Source organism: Ranitomeya imitator, chromosome 2 (genome assembly GCF_032444005.1).
Source record: "Ranitomeya imitator isolate aRanImi1 chromosome 2, aRanImi1.pri, whole genome shotgun sequence".
In the NCBI taxonomy this organism is placed as follows: domain Eukaryota; kingdom Metazoa; phylum Chordata; class Amphibia; order Anura; family Dendrobatidae; genus Ranitomeya; species Ranitomeya imitator.
In genome coordinates this window covers 723,556,992-723,583,163 of record NC_091283.1, presented here as the reverse complement: position 1 = coordinate 723,583,163, position 26,172 = coordinate 723,556,992, and the positions used below count along the sequence as shown (strand labels likewise).

Here is a 26,172-nt window from a genome sequence, read left to right as displayed (position 1 = left end):
GCATGCGCAGCTCCCCTATCGACACTGCATGAGCATGGGATTTCAAAGAGGATTTAAGAGGTTGGCGCAACCCTGGGAACTTCATCCAAAATGCATGAGCGGCGACAAACGTGACTATGAAATGAAACACTCCCGTATAATTAAATGAGCAGGTACAATCCTATTACCGTCTATACTCATGTATAAGCCGAGATTTTCAGCACATTTTTGTGCTGAAAACGACCCCCTCGGCTTTTACAAAAGAGTCATTGTCCAGAAAGCTGGCAGGGGAGCGGCAGACCAGCGGCAGGAACCGGCCAACAGAAGTCACCCTCCTCGTGCCATTGCTACATCTCCATCCCGGCACCAGCGGCTCTTCCTGTGCTGAGCTGTCACGTGGTACCGCTCATTAAGGCAATATGCACGCGTCTGCACTCCCACAGGCATGGAGAGCTGCCGCGCGCTGGGACAAGAGATGCAGCAACGGCGCGAGGAGGGTCAGTAAGCCGGGTGGGTCTGAGGTGAGCCATGCGTACAACGATAGGATGGGGTGAGCCATTCGGGACCGGGGAAGCCATGCATACAACAGGGGGTGCCACACATACCAGGACGGCGGCGGGGGAGCCACCCATACCAGGACAGGATGGGGGAGCCACACATACCAGGACAGGATGGGGGAGCCACGCATAGCAAGACAGGGATGAGGGAACAATGCATGCCCGGCTTATACTCGAGTCAATAAGCTTACCCAGTTTTTTGTGGCAAAGTTAGGTGCCTCAGCTTATACTTGAGTATATACGGTATATAAAGTGCTTCTTGCACATGATTACAGCTCCGTTTTTAAATAAAAAAAAGAGTGTTAGTGATGCACACTGCATCACTAACAACGCACTGGGGACAGTTTAGATGCTGCAAATGACATGACAGGCTCACTTTAACAAAGATACACTTGTGACATATCGGGTGGAAGCCTATAGGTGTTTTTCAGTTTCGATATGTTAGTTCTGCCCGAAGTTATGAGGAGGAAAATAAAAGGTGATGGACCACCCCTTTAAGTGAAAAAAAATAATAATTATATATATATGGTCGCGGCCTCTGTCTGTCATGGAAATCCAAGTCGCTGAGTGGTCGCTGAGTGGTCGCGGCAAAACAGCCACGACCACTCAGCGACGGGCACAGTCCGGAAGAAAATGGTAGCTCCTTACTACCCGCAGTCAGTGGCCGGTGCCCGCATACTCCCCTCCAGTCACCGCTCACACAGGGTTAATGCCGGCGGTAACGGACCGCGTTATGCCACGGGTAACGCACTCCGTAACCGCTGCTATTAACCCTGTGTGTCCTCAACTTTTTACTATTGATGCTACCTAGGCGGCATCAAGAGTAAAAAAAAAAAATGTAATGTTAAAAATAATAAAAAAACAAAAAACCTGCTATTCTCACCCTCCGTAGTCCGCTGAGCCGCACGCGCCTGCCGACATCTTCCGTTCCCGGCGATGCATTGCGAAATTACCCAGAAGACTTAGCGGTCTCGCGAGACTGCTAAGTCATCTGGGTAATTTTGCAATGCATCCTGTGAACGGAAGATGGCGGCAGCTGTGCGCGTATCGCCGGAGCTTCGCTGGATCCCAGGGGGTGAGTATATAACTATTTTTTATTTTAATTATTTTTTTTTTTTTTAACAGGGATATGGTGCCCACACTGCTGTATACTATGTGGCCTGTGTTAGATACCGCGTGGCTGCTATATACTACATAGGCAGTGTTATATACTACGTGGGCAGTGTTATATACTACGTAGGCTATGTTCTATACTGCGTGCTATATACTACGTGGCCACTGTTATATACTGTACTGCGTGGGCAGTGTTACATACTATGTGGCTGCTATATACTGCGTGGGCAGAGATATATACTACGTGGCTGCTAAATACTGCGTGGGCTGTGCTATATATTACGTGGCCAGTGTTATATACTGTGTGGCTGCTATATATATATTGCGTTATATATTGCGTGGCCTGTATTAACGCATCGGGTATTCTACAATATGTATGTATATAGCAGCCACATAGTATATAGCACAGGCCACGTAGTATGTGTCTGCTATATACTTCATGGCTCCTATATACTACGTGGCCTGTGCTATATACTATGTGGCTGCTATATACATATTCTAGAATACCCGATGCGTTAGAATCGGGCCACCATCTAGTGTATGTGTGTGTATATGTATATATATATATATATATATATATATATATATATATATATATATATATATATATATATATATATATATATATATATATATATATATATATATATATATATATTTGCTTGTCGCTCCATTTTTCGAAACTCGTAAAAAAAAATTTTTACTGCAGCTCTGTTCGCTTTTTTTTTGAGGCTGATAGGTGACATTTTTATTTATACCAATTTATTTTGATCGCTTCTTATTGCATTTATTCACAAAGCTGTAGGGACTGAAAAAGAAACTAACATAATTCGGGTGTTTTGAGGTTTTTTTTCCCCCGTTTACAGCATTTTCTCAGGGGCTTTATTTTTCAATAGGTTGTTCTTTTCCCAACGCAGTGATACCATGTATGTATGTATGTATGTATGTATGTATGTATGTATGTATGTATGTATGTATGCATGCATGTATATACCGTATTCATACATATTTTTTAATTTAGAACCTTTTTATTGGTCCCCTTAGGGGCCCTGAATCCGAGACCATCCGGCCACCAGTAGTATACATTGCAATATCACGGTATTGCAGTGTAAAGTAAAAATCACAGGCTCCTATAAACATAAGGGCGCCATCATGACAGGCATAGGGGTTCTTCAGCAGCACCTTAGGTAACCCATCAACTTCCTGCGATCGCATCATGGAACGGCAAGCCCTCAGATAAAAGAATAGGATAGATGTGAGCCTAGCCATTGGACACAGGCAAACAGTCTTTTTGCTGAGATTATGGAGCAGAAACTCCCAATTTGTTGAAAACTTAAAGAGACTTGGGATGCACATACACTTATACGGATTTTTTTTTTTTTTTTTTTTATGGAGAGAATGAACCAATAAACAAGATCTCAACTATAAGTGACTTATTCTTTGATACTAGATTCATATCTTAGGTTTTGCTACTTATGCTACAACAGCTGTGTGAAGCATTGTTTTCACACAGAGCTTGGAAGTTTCTATTGGTTCCAATAAGGGCAATACAACATTTTTTGACCGCTTTTTAGGCTATGTGCACACGTTGCAGAATTGCCGTGGAAATTTCCTACTCCTGCCGCGGGTATATCGCATGCGGAATTGGCATGCGTATTCCCGCTAAACACTAGCGTTTTACAAACATAATTAGCTTACAGAATGCTAGCGTGTTCCAAGCGATCTGCAGCATCGCTAGGAAAACTAATTAACAGGTTGGTCACACTTGTCAAAAAGTGTTTGACAAGTGTGATCAACTTTTTACTATTGGTGCTGCCTATGCAGCATCAATAGTAAAAAGATAGAACGTTAAAAATAATAAAAAAAAAAAATCATGATATTCTCACCTTCCGGCGTCCCCGGCAGCCTTCCCGATGCTCCGTTCCCAGTAATGCATTGCGGCAATGACCCCAGATGACGTAGCAGTCTAACGAGACTGCTACATCAGCACAGGTCATTTTCGCAATGCATTATTGGTAACAGAAGCATCGCGAGGAGTGGGAACGCTGCCGGGGACGTCGGAAGGTGAGAATATCATGATTTTTTTATTTTAATTTATTTTTTTAACAATTATATGATTCCCAGGGCCTGGAGGATAGTCTCCTCTCCTCCACCCTGGGTACCAACCACATATGATCCGCTTACTTCCCACATGGTGAGCACAGCCACATGCGGAAAGTAAGCGGATCAATGAATTCCTATGTGTGCGGAATCCCCGCGATTCCGCACAAAGAACGAACATGCAGCGTTTTTTTCCGCAATGCGATTCCGCTGAGGAAAAAAAGCAACATGTGCACAAAAATTGCGGATTGCATTCTAATAATAGGATGCTTAAAGTATGCTTTTTTTCGTGGTTTTATCGCAAAAAATCCTGTACGTGTGCACACAGCCTTATTCAGATTTTTCTGAATGTACATTTTTTTATTAAACAATCTTCACTTAGTCCCACCATGGGACGTTAACATCTTCCACTTTGATTGCTGACCTGATACACTGCAACACTCCTGTACTACAGGCATCAGAGTGGTCAGTATTCCGCAGACACAATTTGTTAAACACTGCTTATGGAAGGGCCGAAAGCCACCGTAGCAAGCAGATCCCTGGGGTCGGCCATCACTTGGCCTTGGGCATGTCAAAGCAACCATCCGCACCCAGCAATGGCCTTGAAGAGATGCCACTGGGATTAACAATATAAATACCATTGTTGATACTGACATCTAGGGGGATAATCGACTGCAAATGGTGCCAATACTAATCGAGTAAATGAAGGATCCTACCGCTGACACTCTCTCTACCTGCACTAGTAGGGGGCGCTATACACTTATACTTTGGTGCCGTATAAAGGCACCACTGTGAAAAACAAAGGCACGTCAGCAGTCATTAAAGGAGCACCAAGCTCTGTCCCCTTCGTTACACATATTAATCTTCATATCCAATGTAAAGGGACTGAGCTCCAAAAACTGAAGAGTACATGAGCAAGTTTTTAACAAACCAACTGATGCTATGACAGAACAGGTTTATTTGACACAAGTTTTAAGAGCATTAATTGTAATAAATAAAACCACAAATAAGCACCAAAATATTTACCCGTTTTGGTCCACTGAATATTTTCCGGGCGGCATCCTTATTTTTGTCTCCTTGTCTACTAGCAGGTTTTTTAAAGACATCAGGTACATCATATGGATCATCGAGAAAGTCTAAATCATTCAAAAAAGAAAAGAAAATAACATTCAGAAATAATACTGATCAGTAAGAGCAAAATCAATCATTTTTAGAAAAATCACATTCTCCACACAAACTTCTTTGTTTTCACTATTTTGCCACAGATTACACTGAGCTTCTGTTCATCAAGACCATAAATGCTTTCCTGCAATGCAACAAACTATTAGGCTGTGTGCGCAACATGCGTTTATGCAGCATTTTTTTCAATGCGGAAATTGTCCAAAAACGCAATGAAATCCTTATGCAAGATAGCTCAATGACAATCCCGAAGTGTTGTGCACATGATCAGTACATTTCCCTGCATATTCGCAGTGCATTTTTTTCTGCAGCAAGTCAATTCTTTTTGCGTTTGTACAGCTTTTCCGAACCCATTGACTTCAATTGAGTCAGTCAAACACGTAGTAAAAACGCAGGTATAAAAATGTTTGCGGATTTACTGAGTTTCTGTCATCTGTGCGACAGTGAGGGAAACACCGGCGCAGTGGTTCTTAGCAGTAACACTACCACTGGTAAGACAACTGTCAGATGTCAGTGTGATTCCGCAGCTGACTGACCCGCAGTGCTGACCTGCGGTGAAAAGCTGGCGTGGGCCAATGAGACTGCTGCTCTAACAGTGACAGCAGGTGCCGCTGATGGGAGATGTAGTATCATCTGCTGGCACCTGTGCTCACAGTGGAAAAAAAAACGTTAAATTACAGACCTATTCACATAAAAATAAAAAACATACTCACCTTAACGCCCATTCCCCCGTCTCCTAGCAATAATGTAAAATAATAAACCAACATATACTAACCTGTCCGCCGTTGTCCACGTAATCCCGAGTGTCCCATGGCGATATCACATGTTGAACAGTCACATCGGGAGATGTGACCGCTCTACCCGGTCGCCGGTGATACACTGCGGGAGTGGTTATCTCCTGTCAGTGCATCACTGAGCTGCCGTGAGAGTTCACCGGAGTTCATCAGCTCCGATGTTCTCACTAAAGGTAACTTCACACTGGCCAACTTAACAACGAGATCGCTAGCGATCCGTGACGTTGCAGCGTCCTGGCTAGCGATATCGTTGTGTTTGACACGCAGCAGCGATCAGGCCCCTGCTGTGACATCGTTGGTCGGAGCAGAAAGTCCAGAACTTTATTTCGTCGCTGGATCTTCCGCAGACATCGCTGAATCGGCATGTGTGACGCCGATTCAGCGATGTCTTCACTGGTAACCAGGGTAAACATCGGGTTACTAAGCGCAGGGCCGCGCTTAGTAACCCGATGTTTACCCTGGTTACCAGCGTAAACGTAAAAAAACAAACACTACATACTTACATTCCGGTGTCTGTCCTCCGGCGCTCTGCTTCTCTGCACTAGCGCCGGCCGGCCGTAAAGCAGAGCACAGGGGTGACGTCACCGCTGTGCTTTCCGGCCGGCGCTTACACAGTGCAGAGAAGCAGAGCGCCGGAGGACAGACACTGGAATGCAAGTATGTAGTGTTTGTTTTTTTACGTTTACGCTGGTAACCAGGGTAAACATCGGGTTACTAAGCGCGGCCCTGCACTTAGTAACCCGATGTTTACCCTGGTTACCAGGGGACTTCGCATAGTTGGTCGCTGGAGAGCTGTCTGTGTGACAGCTCTCCAGCGACCACACAGCGACGCTGCAGCGATCGGGATCATTGTCTAGATCGCTGCAGCGTCGCTAAATGTGACGGTACCTTTACGGCACCGCTGGGTGAGAACTTTCCCATGCAGCAGTGGTGCCGTAAGGGAGATCACAGGAGCTGATTAGCTGATGAACTCCGGTGAACTCTCCCAGGGTAGCTCAGTGAAACACTGTGGGAGCGATTACCTCCTGTCAGTGTATTGCCACCGGCTGTCTTTAAGAGCAGTCACATCACTGATGTGACTGCTCTCAAACAGATCAGGATCGTCGTGGGACATTATGGATGATCTTCTCTGCAGACGGGTGAGGAATATTGTGGTTTATTATTTTATTTTTGTTGCACGAGATGTTGGCGTCGGAGGATTAGGCGTTTGGTTAGTATAGTTTACTTCTAGGTGTCTGTTTTTATACAATTTCTTTATGGGGTTAGTCATAGAGATGTCTCTTATAGACACTAACCTGTGGGCTTGATGTCACCCGACAATACAAATGTGACATCAACCCCACAAATATGAACCCCATCTGCCACTGCTACATGGCAAGTGGGGAGAGCGAGGCTAAGCGCCAGATTTGGAGCATCTTATGGATGCGCCTTATCTGGGGTGGCTGAGAGCTGATGTTTTTAGTCTGGCAGAGGCCAATATCCATGGCCCCTTCCTAGGATATTAATATCAGCCCGCAGCTGTCTGCATAGCCTTTGCTGGTTATTAATCATAGGGGTACCCCACGTCATTTTTTGGGGGGTTGCTGTCTGGTTACAGCCAATGTACATTCATTCTGTTAACGCTCCTATATAGACTGGTGACAGCGTTTGTGTAGGTTTGTGTTTACTTATCGGCTTAGTAATGAGGGTGTCGGGTTGACACCTTTTCATTACTAAGCCTAGAGCTACTCGTCAATGGCAGCTGCTGCTCTAAACTCATTACCTTGATGCCACACTGCAACAGCATGAAAAAGGTGGTGTTGAGCCAAGAAACAACATCACAAAACCTTTTTTTAAACACCTTCCGTCGCCCCTTTGTCCGGTAAAAAAGAAGAGTTAAATCCAGTGTGCCTCCTACGGACACTAAGCTTGAACTGGGTCCCTGGAAGCCAGCATGAGGGTGTATACTGCAGGGGAGGAGATAATTTTTTTTGTCTCAACTTAGTGTCAGCCTCCTAGAGACAGCAGCATAACACCCATGGTCCCGTGTCCCCCAATGTGGCGAAGGAGAAAGGTTGTGTTGAGCCAAGAAACAACATCACAAAACCTTTTTTTAAATACCTTTACTTAGCTCAAAAAGACTTCATTGCAGTACAAAAACAAGTGCAAAAACGCGTGTTTTTCTGACCAAGAGATGCAGAAACCTTGCAGAATTTCTGCAAGCAAGCAAATACTCAACCTGCCCACATAGCCATACTGAGCTCATGCCAGAGAAGAGGTTGTGATAGTGGGAGGGGGTGTTCCAACAGTGTTTATTGGAGCACGGAGAATTAACTCTGTGCAAGCCATAAACCTCAGCCAGATTCTGCAGGATGCAAACAAGATTACCTTCAGTCAAATTGGATAATTAAAGTTATACAGAGTATTATCAATGTAATAATTAACCCATTCCCGACATGCACCATACATATACTCTGAGGGAGCTGCATTCCCGCAAACAGCAGTATAGATACAGCACAGCAAACGTGCGGCCTCACGCTGAGTGTCGCGGCAATCGGGTGTCAGCTTTATGTGAGAGCCAACACCCCGCAGCAATGCCAACAATCGCAGGCATTTAACCCCTTAGTAGCGACAGTAACATAGAAGATCATCGCGCAAGGAGGGGGCTCCCTGTATGCTTCCGTAAGATGGCCGTGGGGTCCTTCAGAGAAGTGCAGGACCTGAGAAGTCTTCTCCCGTGCCCATCAGACGCTAATGATATGCGCTGCAGTGCAGAAGCATTGCAGAGTATCAGCTCAGCGATCTGATGATATGTGGTAATGTCCCATACAGGGACAATGTAAAAAAAAAAGAAAAAATTAAAAAAGTGTAAAAATATATATTTTTTTTTAAATTCCCCCCAAAAAAAACAAACAAAAAAAAAGAAAATGTTTCCAATAAATACATTTACCATATTTCGCTCTGTAAGATGCACCTGATTATAAGATGCACACACAAATTTGGTGAAGAAAAAGAAAAAAAATTTTTTTTATGTTAAATGGGAGTCTGTCTTATAATGCCAGCGTCCATCTTACAAATCATATATATGCCCTTCATCTATATATAACCCCCATCCTGGCATATAGCCCCCTCCCATGCTGCTGGCACGCTGCCCCCTTGGTCACTATATGCCCCCCCTGCTGGCACACACATAGCCCTCCCTCTCTCTATATGGCCCCCTGGTGGCACGCACACAGTCCCCCTCTCTCTACATGCCCCCCTGCTGGCACGCACATAGCCCCCCTCACTCTCCATGCCTCCCCCCGGTCACTATATGCCCCCCTGCTGGCATTCACATGATAAAATAAACTCACCTTCTGAAGATGGCTCCGTGCTCCCAGCTCCTCAGTTGTGCTTCCTGTTTCCCGGACATCAGATCATGGGACCCGGGCACACAATGATGACATCCCTGTGCTGTGCCGATCACATGATAGGATGTCGGCACAGACACAGGAAGAGCCACGGGGGAACTGGGAGCACAGAGCCATCATAGGAAGATAAGTGTTTGTTATTTTATCATGCGCGTGGCGGGGGTGAGTGCAGGCACAGGCAATATGCGCCCCTTCCCTGTTAACCAATTCTGCGCAGCTTCAGCACAGAGGTGGTGAACAGTGGGTGCAGTGAATATTACATGAGGCTAATGAGCGAGAGCACATGACCTCCTGCTGTCTCTGCAGCCAGCCCACTTCAGCCCCCGACACCACTCCAGAGCCACCAACCCCTCCTCTACAACGCAACGATTCGGATTATAAGACGCACCACCCCACTTTCCCCCAAAATTTGGGGGAACAAAAGTGTGTTGCATAATCCAAAAAATACGGAATGTAAATAAAAAAACAAACAATAAAAGTACACATTTGGTATTGCCTCGTCCGTAACAACCCACTCTATAAAACTGTCCCACTAGTTAACCCTTCAATAAACACCTTAGAAAAAAATAAAATAAAAAACGAGGCAGAAAACAATGCTTTACCATATCACCGAACAAAAAGGGCAATAAAACGCGATAAAAAAGAATGTACATAAAAATGGTACCACTGAAACAGTCATCTTGTCCCGCAAAAAAACATATTATACATCTCCATCAGTAGAAAAATTTAAAAAATTTATAGCTCTCAGAATAAAGTCATGCACAAAATTATTTTTTCTATAAAATAGTTTTTATTGTGTAAAAGCACCAACACTCACAAAAAAAAAAAAAAAATATAAATCATCAGAATAGAAAGTGATCAAAAAATATGTTATGTGCCCAAACACGGTACCAAGAAAAACGTCAGCTCGTCCCGCAAAAAAACAAGCCATAACATGACTGTCAGCTGAAATTTTGAAAAATTATATCTGTCTAAATATTGTGCTGCAAAAACTAGTTTTCCCAATAAAAAAAAGTGTCTTTTAGTGTGTGACAGCAGCCAAACAAAGCCCGATGTAAAACGGATATCGCTGTAATCGCACCGACCAGAAGAATAAAGTCGCCTAATCACTTATATCGCACAAGGAACGGCATAAAAAAATAAATAAAACCGATTCTTCACCTGCTGTCTATTTTTTACATTCTGCTTCCCAAAGATTGCAGTAAAGCTCGTACATTTATCCTGCGCTCTGCATTGAGAGCTTACACCGGGGTTTCCATGTAAATCTCTGAAATACATAATTCAGACAGAACACTGGCACTGTGGACGCCATAGGACCTGTGATCCGGCAATGTCCGTATTTTTAGGATTACATAAAAGTGCTGTCAGCCACAGTTTTGTGCACTTCTAAAAGGGACACAGCTGAACAGAGGCCAGACTGAGAACAGAGTAACTCTGCTGCCTCATTACAGTGAATGGATCCCTCGGGAGAGTCATATGTCCTGTCACGTCACACAGATTTAGATGGAAACCACAAAGTGTTCAGCGTTATGTAAAACTAGATGGTGGCCCAATTCTAACGCATTGGGTATTCTAGAATATGTATGTATGTATATAGCAGCCACATAGTATATAGCACGGGCCACGTAGTATATAGGAGTAATACGTGACCTGTGGTATATACCATGTGGCTGCTATATACAGTGGGGCAAAAAAGTATTTAGTCAGTCAGCAATAGTGCAAGTTCCACCACTTAAGATGAGGCGTCTGTAATTTACATCATAGGTAGACCTCAACTATGGGAGACAAACGGAGAAAAAAAAAATCCAGAAAATCACATTGTCTGTTTTTTTAACATTTTATTTGCATATTATGGTGGAAAATAAGTATTTGGTCAGAAACAAAATTTCATCTCAATACTTTGTAATATATCCTTTGTAGGCAATGACAGAGGTCAAACGTTTTCTGTAAGTCTTCACAAGGTTGCCACACACTGTTGTTGGTATGTTGGCCCATTCCTCCATGCAGATCTCCTCTAGAGCAGTGATGTTTTTGGCTTTTCGCTTGGCAACACGGACTTTCAACTCCCTCCAAAGGTTTTCTATAGGGTTGAGATCTGGAGACTGGCTAGGCCACTCCAGGACCTTGAAATGCTTCTTACGAAGCCACTCCTTCGTTGCCCTGGCGGTGTGCTTTGGATCATTGTCATGTTGAAAGACCCAGCCACGTTTCATCTTCAATGCCCTTGCTGATGGAAGGAGGTTTGCACTCAAAATCTCACGATACATGGCCCCATTCATTCTTTCATGTACCCGGATCAGTCGTCCTGGCCCCTTTGCAGAGAAACAGCCCCAAAGCATGATGTTTCCACCACCATGCTTTACAGTAGGTATGGTGTTTGATGGATGCAACTCAGTATTCTTTTTCCTCCAAACACGACAAGTTGTGTTTCTACCAAACAGTTCCAGTTTGGTTTCATCAGACCATAGGACATTCTCCCAAAACTCCTCTGGATCATCCAAATGCTCTCTAGCAAACTTCAGACGGGCCCGGACATGTACTGGCTTAAGCAGTGGGACACGTCTGGCACTGCAGGATCTGAGTCCATGGTGGCGTAGTGTGTTACTTATGGTAGGCCTTGTTACATTGGTCCCAGCTCTCTGCAGTTCATTCACTAGGTCCCCCCGCGTGGTTCTGGGATTTTTGCTCACCGTTCTTGTGATCATTCTGACCCCACGGGGTGGGATTTTGCGTGGAGCCCCAGATCGAGGGAGATTATCAGTGGTCTTGCATGTCTTCCATTTTCTAATTATTGCTCCCATGTTGATTTCTTCACTCCAAGCTGGTTGGCTATTGCAGATTCAGTCTTCCCAGCCTGGTGCAGGGCTACAATTTTGTTTCTGGTGTCCTTTGACAGCTCTTTGGTCTTCACCATAGTGGAGTTTGGAGTCAGACTGTTTGAGGGTGTGCACAGGTGTCTTTTTATACTGATAACAAGTTTAAACAGGTGCCATTACTACAGGTAATGAGTGGAGGAAAGAGGAGACTCTTAAAGAAGAAGTTACAGGTCTGTGAGAGCCAGAAATCTTGATTGTTTGTTTCCGACCAAATACTTATTTTCCACCATAAATTGCAAATAAAATGTTAAAAAAACAGACAATGTGATTTTCTGGATTTTTTTTTCTCAGTTTGTCTCCCATAGTTGAGGTCTACCTATGATGTAAATTACAGACGCCTCTCATCTTTTTAAGTGGTGGAACTTTGCACTATTGCTGACTGACTAAATACTTTTTTGCCCCACTGTACATACATATTGTAGAATACCCGATGCGTTAATATAGGCCACGCAGTAAATAACACAGCCTACGTAGTATATAACACAACCCACAGTAGATAGCAGCCACGCAGTATATAACACAGCCCACGTAGTATGTAACACTCGCCACGTAATATACAGTTAGGTCCATATATATTTGGACAGAGACAACATTTTTCTAATTTTGGTTATAGACATTACCACAATGAATTTTAAACAAAACAGTTCAGATTCAGTTGAAGGTCAGACTTTCAGCTTTCATTTGAGGGTATGCACATTAAAATTGGATGAAAGGTTTAGGAGTTTCAGTTCCTTAACATGTGCCACCCTGTTTTTAAAGGGACCAAAAGTAATTGGACAATTGACTCCAAGGCTATTTCATGGACAGGTGTGGGCAATCCCTTCGTTATGTCATTCTCAATTAAGCAGATAAAAGGCCTGGAGTTGATTTGAGGTGTGGTGCTTGCATTTGGAAGGTTTTGCTGTGAGGTAAACATGCGGTCAAAGGAGCTCTCCATGTAGGTGAAAAAAGCCATCCTTAAGCTGCGAAAACAGAAAAAAAAACCATCCGAGCAATTGCTACAATATTAGGAGTGGCAAAATCTACAATTTGGTACATCCTGAGAAAGAAAGAAAGCACTGGTGAACTCATCAATGCAAAAAGACTTGGGTGCCCACGGAAGACATCAGTGGTGGATGATCGCAGAATAATCTCCACGGTGAAGAGAAACCCCTTCACAACAGCCAATCAAGTGAACAACACTCTCCAGGAGGTAGACATATCAATATCCAAATCTACCATAAAGAGAAGACTGCCTGAAAGTAAATACAGAGGGTTCACTGCACGGTGCAAGCCACTCATAAGAATCAAGAATAAAAAGGCTAGACTGGACTTTGCTAAAAACATCTAAAAAAGCCAGCACAGTTCTGGAAGAACATTCTTTGGACAGATGAAACAAAGATCAACCTCTACCAGAATGATGGAAAGAGAAAAGTATGGCGAAGGCGTGGTACAGCGCATGATCCAAAGCATACCACATCATCTGTAAAACACGGCGGAGGCAGTGTGATGGCTTGGGCATGCATGGCTGCCAGTGGCACTGGGTCACTAGTGTTTATTGATGATGTGACACAGGACAGAAGCAGCCGAATGAATTCTGAGGTATTCAGAGACATACTGTGTGCTCAGATCCAGCCAAATGCAGCAAAACTGATTGGTCGTCATTTCATACTACTGATGGACAGTGACCCAAAACATAAAGCCAAAGGAACCCAGGAGTTTATTAAAGCAAAGAAGTGGAATATTCTTGAATAGCCAAGTCAGTCACCTGATCTCATCCCAATTGAGCATGCATTTCACTTGTTAAAGACTAAGCTTCAGACAGAAAGGCCCACAAACAAACAGCAACTGAAAACCACCGCAGTGAAGGCCTGGCAGAGCATCAAAAAGGAGGAAACACAGCGTCTGGTGATGTTCATGCGTTCAAGACTTCAGGCAGTCATTGCCAACAAAGGATTTTCAACCAAGTACTAAAAATTAACATTTTATTTAAAATTATTGAATCTGTCCAATTACTTTTGGTCCCTTTAAAAACAGGGTGGCACATGTTAAGGAGCTGAAACTCCTAAACCCTTCATCCAATTTTAATGTGGATACCCTCAAATGAAAGCTGAAAGTCTGTACTTCAACTGCATCTGAATTGTTTTGTTTAAAATTCATTGTGGTAATATCTATAACCAAAATTAGAAAAATATTGTCTCTGTCCAAATATATATGGACTTAACTGTATAACACAGCCCACATAGAATCTAACAGTGGCCACGTAGTATATAGCACGCAGTATAGAACACAGCCACGTAGTATAACACTGCCCACGTAGTATATAGCAGCCATGTAGTATATAACGCAGCCCACGCAGTATATAACACTGGCCACGTAATATATAGCACAGCCCACGCAGTATAGAACACAGCCCACATAGTATCTAACACTGGCCAGGTAGTATATAGCAGCCACGCGGTATCTAACACAGCCCACGTTGTATTTAGCAGAGTGGTCACCATATCCCTGTTAAAATAAATAAATAAATAATTATAATAAAAAATAGTTACCGCATTTTCTGGTGTATAAGACGACTGGGCGTATAAGACGACTGAAAGAAGGAATATAAACCAGCTCACCCGCAATGCAAGAACCAAACCTCGGGAGCACGGACCCGCTGTGTCCAGGCGTACAAAGTCCAAAAAGAAAGAAAGGAATGTCCAGCTTCACCGAGTCCGTAAAAAAAAGAGTTTTCTTTATTCACAAACTTTAAACATGGAGGATACAGACTTCAGCACAACCATATGGGTAAGAATCTCAACGCGTTTCTGGAGACTAAGCTCCAGAAACGCGTTGAGATTCTTACCCATATGGTTGTGCTGAAGTCTGTATCCTCCATGTTTAAAGTTTGTGAATAAAGAAAACTTTTTTTACGGACTCGGTGAAGCTGGACATTCCTTTCTTTCTTTTTGGTATAAGACGACCCCCAACTTTTCCATATAAAATATGGAATTTGGGATATACCCGCCGTATAAGATGGGGGTCATCTTATACGCCCAGTCATTTTATACAGCGTGTGCGGTGCGTATGGTTCCCAGGGTCTGAAGGAGAGGAGACTCTCCTTCCGGCCCTGGGATCCATATACATGTAAAAAATAAAGAATAAAAAATATGGATATACTCACCCTCTGACGGCCCCTGGCTCTCAGCGTTGCAAGCGGCAGCCTCCAATCCTAAGAATGCATTGAGCGTAGGACCTGCGATGACATTGCGGAAACCATCCAGGATCGCTCCTTGCACATGCCGTACAAGACGACCCCCGACTTTTGAGACGATTTTCAGGGGTTAAAAAGTCATCTTATACGCCGGAAAATACGGTATATACTCACCCGGCGGGATCCAGCGAACCTCTGGCGATGCGCGAGGTTGCCGCCATCTTGTGTTCCCAGGATGAATTGCGAAATTACCCAGATCACTTAGCGGTCTCACGAGACCGCTAAGCCTTCTGGGTAATTTCGCAATGCATCTCTGGAACCAGAAGCTGGCGGCAGGCGGGAGTGCATCGTCTTACTACGGAAGTTGAGAATAGCAGGTTTTTGGTTTTTTTTAAATTATTTTTAACATTAGATCTTTTTATTATTGATGCTGCATAGGCAGCATCAATAGTAAAAACTTGGTCACACAAGGTTAATAGCGGCGGTAACGGAGTAAGTTACCCGCGGCATAACGCGGTCCATTACCGCTGGCATTAACCCTGTGTGAGCGGTGACTGGAGGGGAGTATGGAGCGGGCACTGACTGCGGGGAGTATAGAGCGGGCGCCGGGCACTGACTGCAGGGGAGTAGGGAGGGACTAATCGGACTGTGGCCGTCGCGGATTGGTCGCGGCAGCCATGACAGGCAGCTGGCGAGATCAATCAGCATCTTGGATTTCCATCACAGAGAGGCCGCGACCAATGAACATCCGGGACAGACAGACGGAAGTGACCCTTAGACAATTATATAGTAGATGTTCTCAAAAAAGGTTCAACTCAATTTACAAAAAAGCAATACCTCTCTCAGGTCCGCCAGCTATTAACAGAAATATAGGGGGCTTCCATGTTACTGGTAGCACAAATGCTCTAAAAAAACGAAATGGCTCCTCACCACCCAAAAGAAATTCAGCAAATTCTACGCTCCCAAATCCAAATGCCTCCCCTCCCTTCTGAACCATGTTTGGCATTTCTGTAGTGATGAGAGCCCACCTAATTTACAGGTACGTGTCTCCAGAAGCATGAGCTGGGCATAATGCACTGGTGACTGCAGCGTACTGGTCACTACAATGGCAGTCTGAAAAAAAAAAGAGAAAGAGAAGCCACTATATACATGCACACCACAGGCGTATGAGAAGACAATGAATCATATAAAGAAACAAGAATTTTATTGGCAAACCACACAAAAAGTTTAAAACAATTAAAAACAGTACATATAAACAACTTGGTCCATGTATGAAAATAAACATGTAGTATTTCAATACACAATCACATGCCTGCATGAAACATGAAAGATGAAAGAAAACCTATCCCCTGGCTCATGGGACTAGAATAAGAACATACCATGATCTAGACACAAGACGCAGACCGCCCTAAACCACCAAACTGATGGAGACGTATCTGCAAAGAGCGGTAAAAGTACCTAGCTGCAGTATAACATAGTGACCCATAAAAGACCACTGGTGAAAACACTTGGGGAAAACCCCCCAACAAATAGGCAGGCCAGGCAGTGCCAAGAGTATGTATAATTAATGGGTTAAATAACCCATAGTTGAGCCGAGGAATGCAATATTTCCTAGAGGAGTAACAGGGGACAAAATCCCCGAGCCTTATTTGGAGGGCGATACGCGTGGGGTCGCGTTATCTTGGTTCCTTCTTGCCTGCATACGGGGGTTTTGTGATTGTGTATTGAAATACTATATGTTTATATTCATACATGGACCAAGTTGTTTATATGTACTGTTGTTAATTATGTTTTAAACTTTTTGTGTGGTTTGCCAATACAATTTTTGTTTCTTTATATGATTCATTGTCGTCTCATACGCCTGTGGTGTGCATGTATATAGTGGCTTCTCATTGTCTTTTTTTCCGGTTTGTACTTTGGCCACTTTTTGCACCCCAGCTGATACTCATTGTATACAATATATTAGTAGTGCGCTTGGTGTGTTTTTTGTTTTCTCACTAAAATGGCAGTCTGCAATTTTCACTCAGCAACATCGACTACTGCTTGTTTCTGGAAAATACCCATGGAGTCAAAATCATCACTAAACCTGTAGATAAATTCCCAAAGGGTTACAATTTCCAAAATGGGGTCACTTGAGGGGGGATTCTGCTTTTCTAGCACTTAGAGGCTCTTTATATGGAATCAGCAAACTATTCTAGGAAAATCTGCGTTCCAGGAGGCAAATAGTGCTCCGTCTCTCCCGAGTCTCACCATATGGCTAAGCAGTACTGTACATCCACATAAGGGGTAATTCTACATTTAGCAGAAATTGTCAGACAAATTTTGGTGCCGTTTTTACCCATTTTACAGTATGGAAATGTAAACTTGGGGCTAACACAATCTTGGTGGTAAAAATGTAAATTATTTTTTCTTCACTGCTGAATGGCATAAAAGTCTGACACCCCTCTGGTGTCAATATAATCACTACACCGCTAGGTGAATTCATTGAGAGGTTTAGTTAGTAAAATGGGGTCACTTATGGGGGGGTCACTTATGGGGAATTCAGCTGTTCTGGTCCTCAGGGGTTCTGCCAATGTAACATGGCGCCCTCAAACAAGTGCAGCAAAATCTGCACTGTAATATGGCGCTACTTCCCTTCTTAACTTTACATTGTGCCTCAAAAATAGTTTTCGACTGCATATGGGGTATCGGTGAACTCAGGAGAAATTGCACAACAAATGTTGGGGTCCATTTTCTCCTGTGACCCTTGTGAAAATACAAAAATTCGTGTTTTACAAAATAATAAAGACAAAAACTAGTATTATGCCATCTCTTCTACAGAATAAAGTGGAAGAATTTGCATTTTGTACATTACTTCCAACTAAGGAATAAAAGGAATGTCAGCTAAAAAAAAAAAAAAAAAAAACAACAATTGATATAAAGCATTGTTTTAGTTTTTATTTTAAATATTACACTTTTTATGTCCTTGGTAAACGGAATTTGGGGATATGCACCGACAGACCACTGACTATTATGGTGCAGATGGAGTCAGTGTGTTCTGTGAGGCATCATTTTCGGCTGTAAACGCCTAGTTGAGGCAGGCAGCAAGACGTAGTTTAACTACATTTTGCTACGTTTTTCCAGATAAGACTTTTTTTAGTGCAGAAAAATATGCTGCAAATCTTCAACGTGCGCACATAGCCTTAAACTACGTTCTCAGAAGCATTTTACAGCGGATTCGAGTGATGTCGGCGCAACTCGGAACGTCAATCAAATTCTGTGTGCGGTGACGCCCGTGACTGAACGAAAATGAAGCACACTCTTATGACTAAATGAGCAGGTACGATCTAACTATATCAACTACTTTTTGGACATGATTACAGCACTGTTTGTAATGAAAAAAACGTGTTAGAGATGCACATTGCATCACTAACACCACACTGGGGACAGTATAAATACTAAAAATCACATGACAGGTTTAAAAAAAAAAAAAAAAGGCACCATTAACCAAACACCACCATGAAGACCAAGAAGATCTCCAAACAAGTCAAGGACAAAGTTGTTGTGAAGGAGAAGTCAGGGTTGGGTCAGAAAAAAAAAAAAATATCCCGATCTCTGATGATCCCATGTTGCAGCATCAAATCCATTATCATTAAATGGAAAGAACATGGTACCACAACAAACCTGCCAAGAGAGGGCCGCCCACCAAAACGCGCAGCCCGGGCAAGGAGGGCATTAATCAGAGGCAGCACAGAGACCAAAGGTACCCCTGAAGGAGATGTAATAAAGTTCCCAAACAGTGACTGGAGTATCGTTCATACAGCCACAATAAGCCGTACACTCCATAGAGGTGACCTTTATGGAAGAGCGGGAAGAAAAAAGCCTTTAATTATACACAAAAATTGTAAGGCTCGTTTTGAGTTTGTGGGAGACTCCCCAAATGTACAGAGAATGGTGCTGTGGTCAGATTAGACAAAGTTAGCCACAAAACTAAACGCTATGTCTAGCACCAAATCACCACAGCTCATAACCCCCCAAAAAACACCATCTCAAACTTGGTGGCGGCAGCATCATGCTGTGGGGATGTTTTTTGGCAGCAAAGGCAGGGAAAAATGGTCCAAGTCGAGTGGAAGATGGATGGTGCAAAATACACGGATATTCTTGAGCAAAACCTGTTTCAGTCTGACAGTGATTTGAAACTGGGCCAGAGGTTCACCTTCCAACAAGACAATGACCCAAAGAATAATGCTAAAGCAACACTCACGAGGTTAAGGAGAAACGTGTTAATGTTTTGAAGAGGCCTAGGGAAAGACCAGACCTCAACTCAATTGAGAATCTGTGGTCAGACTTGAAAAATTATGTTCGCTAAAGGAAACCATCTAATTGAAGGAGCTGGAGCAGTTTTGCTTTGAGGAATGGGCAAAAAGCACAGTGGCAAGATACGGAGGGCTAAGAGACTTATCCAATGCGACTTACAGCTGTAATTGCTGTCAAATGAGGCTCTACAAAGTACTGACTTTAGGGGGAGGGGTGCTTAATAGTTATGCACACTGAAGTTTTGTTATTTTGTCCTATTTGTTTGCATCACAATAATAAGAAAACCAAATGTCCACAGTTGTAGGCATGTAATTTAGATGAACTGATGCAAAACTTTAAAAAAAAACACAAACAAAAAAACAAATATATGATCCAATATAATTTTCTTCCATCTTCATTGGAAGTTCATTAACCCCTTTCTGTCAGCTGACTTACTATTCCGTCAGCTGGCAGATCCCCTGCTTTGAGGTGGGCTCCGGCGGTGAGCCCACCTCAAAGCCGCGACATGTCAGCTGTTTTGTACAGCTGACATGTGCGCGCAATGAGCTCCGCCCGCGCCCATTAACTAGTTAAATGCCGCCGTCAAACGCTGACAGCGGCATTTAACTAGCGCTCCCAGCCGCGTGGCCAGATGTGCTCGCACCGCTGACCCCGTCACATGATCGGGGGTCATCGGTGCATTGCCATAACAACCAGAGGTCTCCTTGAGACCTCTATGGTTGTTGATGGCCGATTGCTTTGAGCGCCACCCTGTGGTCGGCGTTCAAAGTACACCTGCATTTCTGCTACATAGAGGTGATCTGTACTTCACCTCTATGTAGCAGAGCCGATCGTGTAGTGCATGCTTCTAGCCTCCTATGGAGGCTATTGAAGCATGCCGAAATTTAATTAAAAAAAAAAGTGTTTAAAAATACAAATAAAATAAAAAAATATATAAAAGTTAAAATCACCCCCCTTTCGCCCGAATCAAAATAAAACAATTTAAAAAAAAAAAATCAAACCTACATATATTTGGTATTGCCGCGTTCAGAATCACCCGATCTATCAAGAAAAATAAAGGATTAACCTGATCGCTAAATGGCATAGCGAGAAAAAAAAATCAAAACGCCAAAATTAATTTTTTTTGGTCGCTGCAACTTTGCATTAAAATGCAATAACGAGTGATCAAAAGAATGTATCTGCACCAAAATGGTGTCAATAAAAATGCCAGCTCGGCACGCAAAAAATAAGCCCTCACCCGACCCCAGATCACGAAAATTGGAGATGCTACGGGTATCGGAAAATGGCGCAATTTTTTTTTTTAAGCAAACTTTGGAATTATTTTTTACCACTTAGATAAAAGAGAACCTATACATGTTTGGTGTCTATGAACTCGTAATGACCTGGAGAATCATAATGGCAGGTCAGTTACAGCATTTAATGAACCGAGCAAAAAAGAAAAACAAAAAACAAGTGTGAGATTGGATTGCACTTCTTTTGCAATTTCATCGCACTTGGAATTTTTTACCTGTTTTCTGTTACACGGCAAGATAAAACCAATAGTATCGTTCAAAAGTACAACTTGTCCCGCAAAACATAAGCCCTCACATGGCCATATTGATGGAAAAATAAAAAAAGTTATGGCTCTGGGAAGGAGGGAGGTGAAAAACGAAAAAAGCTCCGGGGGTGAAGGGGTTAAAACCCCTTACCGGCATCGGACGTACTATACCGTCCGATGCCGGCTCCCCTGCTTTGATGCAGGGCTCCGCGGTGAGCCCGCACCAAAGCCGGGACATGTCAGCTGTTTTGAACAGCTGACATGTGCCCGTAATAGGCGCGGGCAGAATCGCGATCTGCCCGCACCTATTAACTAGTTAAATGCCGCTGTCAAACGCAGACAGCGGCATTTAACTACCGCTTCCGGCCGGGCGGCCGGAAATGACGTCATCGCCGACCCCCGTCACATGTCCGGGGGTCGGCGATGCGTCTCCATTGTAGCCATAGAGGTCCTTGAGACCTCTATGGTTACTGATTGCCCGTCGCTGTGAGCGCCACCCTGTAGTCGGCGCTCACAGCACACGTGCAATTCTGCTACATAGCAGCGATCAGCAGATCGCTGCTATGTAGCAGAGCCGATCGGCTTGTGCCTGCTTCTAGCCTCTCATGGAGGCTATTGAAGCATGGCAAAAGTTAAAAAAAAAAAGTTTAAAAAAATGTGAAAAAAATAAAAAAAACATAAAAGTTTAAATCACCCCCCTTTCGCCCCAATCAAAATAAATCAATAAAAAAAATATCAAATCTACGCATATTTGGTATCGCCGCGCTCAGAATTGCCCGATCTATCAAATAAAAAAAAGTATTAACCTGATCGCTAAACAGCGTAGCGGGAAAAAAACTCGAAACGCCAGAATTACGTTTTTTTGGTCGCCGCGACATTGCATTAAAATGCAATAACGGGCGATCAAAAGAACGTATCTGCACCGAAATGCTATCATTAAAAACGTCATCTCGGCACGCAAAAAATAAGCCCTCAACCGACCCCAGATCACGAAAAATGGAGACGCTACGAGTATCGGAAAATGGCGCAATTTTTTTTTTTTTTAGCAAAGTTTGGAATTTTTTTTCACCACTTAGATAAAAAATAACCTAGTCATGTTTGGTGTCTATGAACTCGTAATGACCTGGAGAATCATAATGGCAGGTCATTTTTAGCATTTAGTGAACCTAGCAAAAAAGCCAAACAAAAAACCAATGTGGGATTGCACTTTTTTTGCAATTTCACCGCACTTGGAATTTTTTTCCCGTTTTCTAGTACACGACATGCTAAAACCAATGATGTCGTTCAAAAGTACAACTCGTCCCCCAAAAAATAAGCCCTCACATGGCCAAATTGACGGAAAAATAAAAAGGTTATGGCTCTGGGAAGGAGGGGAGCGAAAAACGAACACGGAAAAACGAAAAATCCCCTGGTCATGAAGGGGTTAATATAGTAGGCTGTACTGTTGTGAGGATGTTGGCTAAGTTGCCAATTATTGTGTGATGCTTAGTTAAAACAAAGTTTGGTGGGGTTGGTACTTTATTAAAGAAGTTGTCCACTACTTGGACAACTTCTCACACTCCGTGCTTGGCCCCGATAAAATTAAAAAGCTTATACTCACCTCCCGTGCTGGAACCGTTCCCGCGATGTCGGCACTTGTTGTAACATGTGACTCCGGCACCCAATCAGAGGTGGCTTCACTGTCCCCGCCTTCTTACGAATTGATCAGGAAGAGGAAGTTCAAGATCAGCTGCAGGCTCGACATCCTCTTCATGTTCGATTTGTCCAAAGGCAGAGTCATTGCTGCCTGCGCTGATTGGGCGCCGGTGTCACGTGACATAACACGGCACGAGAGCCCGGGGAGGGCAAGCGCCGACACTGCTGGAGCAGTGCGTATAAGCTTCATTATTTTATCAGAACCAAACATTTTGATAAAGAAGGGAGTTGTACTAGTAATGGAGGGTATCTATTCCATTGTGTGCGTAAAGGTACAAGGTTTTTCATTTTCCTTTCCTTGCATATTTTCCACAATCTAATGCAAATTAATTGGTGAAATATGCATGTAAGACTCAGAATACCCCCACCCCCCAGATAAAGTGGCACGTAGAGAATATTTTACACACACACACACACCCCGCATGATAGTTGAAACAGTGTTAAAAAAAAAAAAAAAAAAACAGTGGACATGAGATTTCTATAAATTCTATCCACTTTGGTGGAACTGCTTTTTGTACAGTGAAAATACAGAGCATCCAAAACTCATTGTGAGAACATCAGATTTTGTGTTGTGCTTGTGCTCTGCGGGAACATAAGGAAAAGCTCTTCTGCTTCCGTGAAGTCACATAATTCATCTTGATGTGGATGAAACAGAAGCGCTTTCTTTCCAGGAATGTTCTGTACATTGAGACCATTACAAATAATGAATAGTGCAGCAGGGCGTATCGCTGACCAACCGCAGTCCATCCTACTACTAAGTGCATGTAGCAGATTTCAATCATCTGGAGCAATATAAAACTAATGTTACATTTCCATTTCTCAAGATTTTTAATTTATGCTTCAATATGAAGCTAACAATTTACTTAATGGAGGATTACAGGACCACTCACCCTTACAGAAAAAAAAAAAAAAGAAGAAAGAAAGATAACAGAAGAGCTGTGACCCACCACCTTTCCATGGATGTGCGTATGCCTACTAACAGGTCACTTACCTTGGGCTTTATCAGGAAGAGGACTACAACTGCGGCTGCTTTGAGTGATGAGTGGCTTCTCTGTAAAATGTTGTGCAAAACGTGCAGTTTTTGTTCATTAAATCTATACAAGGTCATTTTACATACATTACTTTAATGTTTCCTAATACTTACCGATATCATTTGTAGACTGTATACTCTGTATATTAGTAATGACGCCGAAGCTAGGCGCAATGGACTCTGATGGCATCATTACACCTTTAGCCTTCTTTTTTGATTTCCTCTCTCTTTGAGGCCATTCATCTTCATCCTCATCATCACTTTCACTCAAGTCATCAAACCCAAAATATTTAATTCTATAGCTTGATTGCCCAAAATGTTTAGACCCACCATCACCACCAGTTCCATCATCTTGTTCGTCAAACCCAAAGAACTCCAACTTCGCATCCTTCTTAGATTTTGTATTTCCAGGGCGAAACCTTGTGGTGGTTTTTGCGGTTGCCAAATCAGCTTTCTTTCGAAGACGCCCTGCCTCCCCTAAATCTGTAGAAGGGCTTGAAGTAAGCTCATCCATACCCCGCTCCATGCTATCCTGTATGGTAACGTTACATACAGAGAGACACGATGGATGGAGCACAGTGTAATCTCTAGTCCGACCAATGGGTCTGGTACCACTGCTTTTATTCACAGCATTCGTCTTGTCTGACGCACTGTTAGATTTGCCAGTGTTATAACTTGAACCATCTAACAGTTTATCGAAATTTGAAGAACCCTGTGAAGATTTTGCTTTGTTAGACCTACAATATGTCCTACAGTTACTAAGCTTCACGCCGCCTTGGAGAACATCTTCACTCGTTTGCTCCTCTGGGTCGGCCAGTTGTTCGTTATACTGAATGTAGTCATCTTCATCCCTTGGACTACCTGCACCCAAACATAACTCAATCTCTGGGGTTTCTGAAATTTCTTCCGTCAGATCTTCCCAGTCAAACAGTTCAAATTTCTGTGTTTCTCCAGTAAGATCTTTCTGTATTGGAAAATCTGATTTTTTTACAGATGCCAAATCCCAGTCATCTGTGTCAGTGGTGAAACTAGAGAGCATTGACTCCACAGGCTTTTTGCTACTGTTACAAGGTTTTGAGGAAACTCCAAAATGTAGCAAATCAAAGGTTTTCTTGCTGTCATATTCGCTCTGAGTGCTGAAACTATTTATGTCTTCTATGAAACTCGGTGCATTACCTGACAAAAAAGAAGACAAATCATGAAAAACAATTCACAGATTTCAGAGTACGACTTTACATCCCTAGAGTTCTTTTGGTTTTAGTTCCTATGGGCCTAAGCACTTAATAACAGTCGGAGACTACCTGCCTGTGCTGCCCTATGCCGATCTCTCCAAGCTCAGAGTGGTCATGTACCGCTCCTGCCGGCGATACTCCTGCTTCCTGGCAGCAACACCCCATCGACAGAGCAGAAGTCAACAGAGCAATTCTGTGATTGCACTGAGCCAGGAGAGATCGGGGTACGGCAACACAAGCCTTCTGGTAACTTCTTAGTTATAAAAAGGGAAAAAAATGTCTCGGCTAACCCCTTGAAAAGAGGATCTATCACAATGTTTTATTTTAAACTGTATGTCAGCAACAATAGGTAGACGGGCCGATAAACTATTTTTTCTCACTATACAACATTGGGAAGATAGAGGCTTTTTCAGCGTAATCTTACTGTATCATGCTGACAAGTCCTCACACCAATCACTTTCTGTCCTTACAGAACCAGGAATGGAGGAAAACAACTGCATCATATGAGCGCTGGAGCATAGAAAATGATCTGCAGGAGCATGTGATACATACAATGCTGCGAATTTATCATTATTTCCCTTTGCCTGTAGTAGGGTGCAGAGTGCAGTATGTGACAAATGCAGCCCCCTCCAAAGCTCCGGCGCTCGCATGCTGCAGCCCTCTTACACTCCTGGCACCTACAGCAAAACGGTCAGCAGGTTTCTTATGTTATCTAAGAGCAGCATTATGATGTAGAAGCAAAAAAAACCCTGATTACAGCAATGTATCACACCTGATGCACCCAGAAAACTGCTTCCTCCGCTGCATATTTATCAGAGCTCTGAATACTGTGCCGATTGGCAGCTTTCTGTGACCATTGTAAAGTGACAGAAATCAGCTAATCAGAGATGGGGGAAGGGTTGGACCAGAAGGCTTGAGACACCTAGTTCTCTAGTGATAAGCTGCTGATAAAACACTGATTTTATTGAAAGAGCAAAACACAACCTAGTCAGTGACCCATCACTGGATTCAGAGTGTTTGCCCCTACATCATGGTGTTCTGGCATAACAGAGGCAATCTGTCAGCAGATTTTTTTCAAAGTACAAAAAGCAATGGGAGTGAGGAGCTACAGGCAGGACAATCATCTGAAAAAAACTGTTCTGAATTTATATGGGGAACAGAATGTTACCGCCCCCACCTTGGTTAAAGGGATACATTTATATATGAAAGTTCAAAAATGT

At 43.1% G+C, this 26,172-nt stretch overlaps 1 protein-coding gene across 4 annotated transcripts in view; it reads right to left on the bottom strand.

The window, feature by feature from the left end:
• WAPL (WAPL cohesin release factor) overlaps window positions 1-26,172 on the bottom strand; it is a 133,819-nt gene that overhangs the window by 88,999 nt on the left and 18,648 nt on the right. For 2 of the 4 annotated variants that reach the window (XM_069753187.1, XM_069753188.1), the window contains exons 3-5: window positions 23,835-24,896; window positions 23,682-23,741; window positions 4,776-4,885 (exon numbers count right to left, since the gene is read on the bottom strand). In XM_069753187.1, coding sequence (XP_069609288.1) covers window positions 4,776-4,885; window positions 23,682-23,741; window positions 23,835-24,896 — 1,232 coding nt within the window. The remainder of the gene's footprint in view (window positions 1-4,775; window positions 4,886-23,681; window positions 23,742-23,834; window positions 24,897-26,172) is intronic. The other 2 variants (XM_069753190.1, XM_069753191.1) reach the window with 1 other exon arrangement.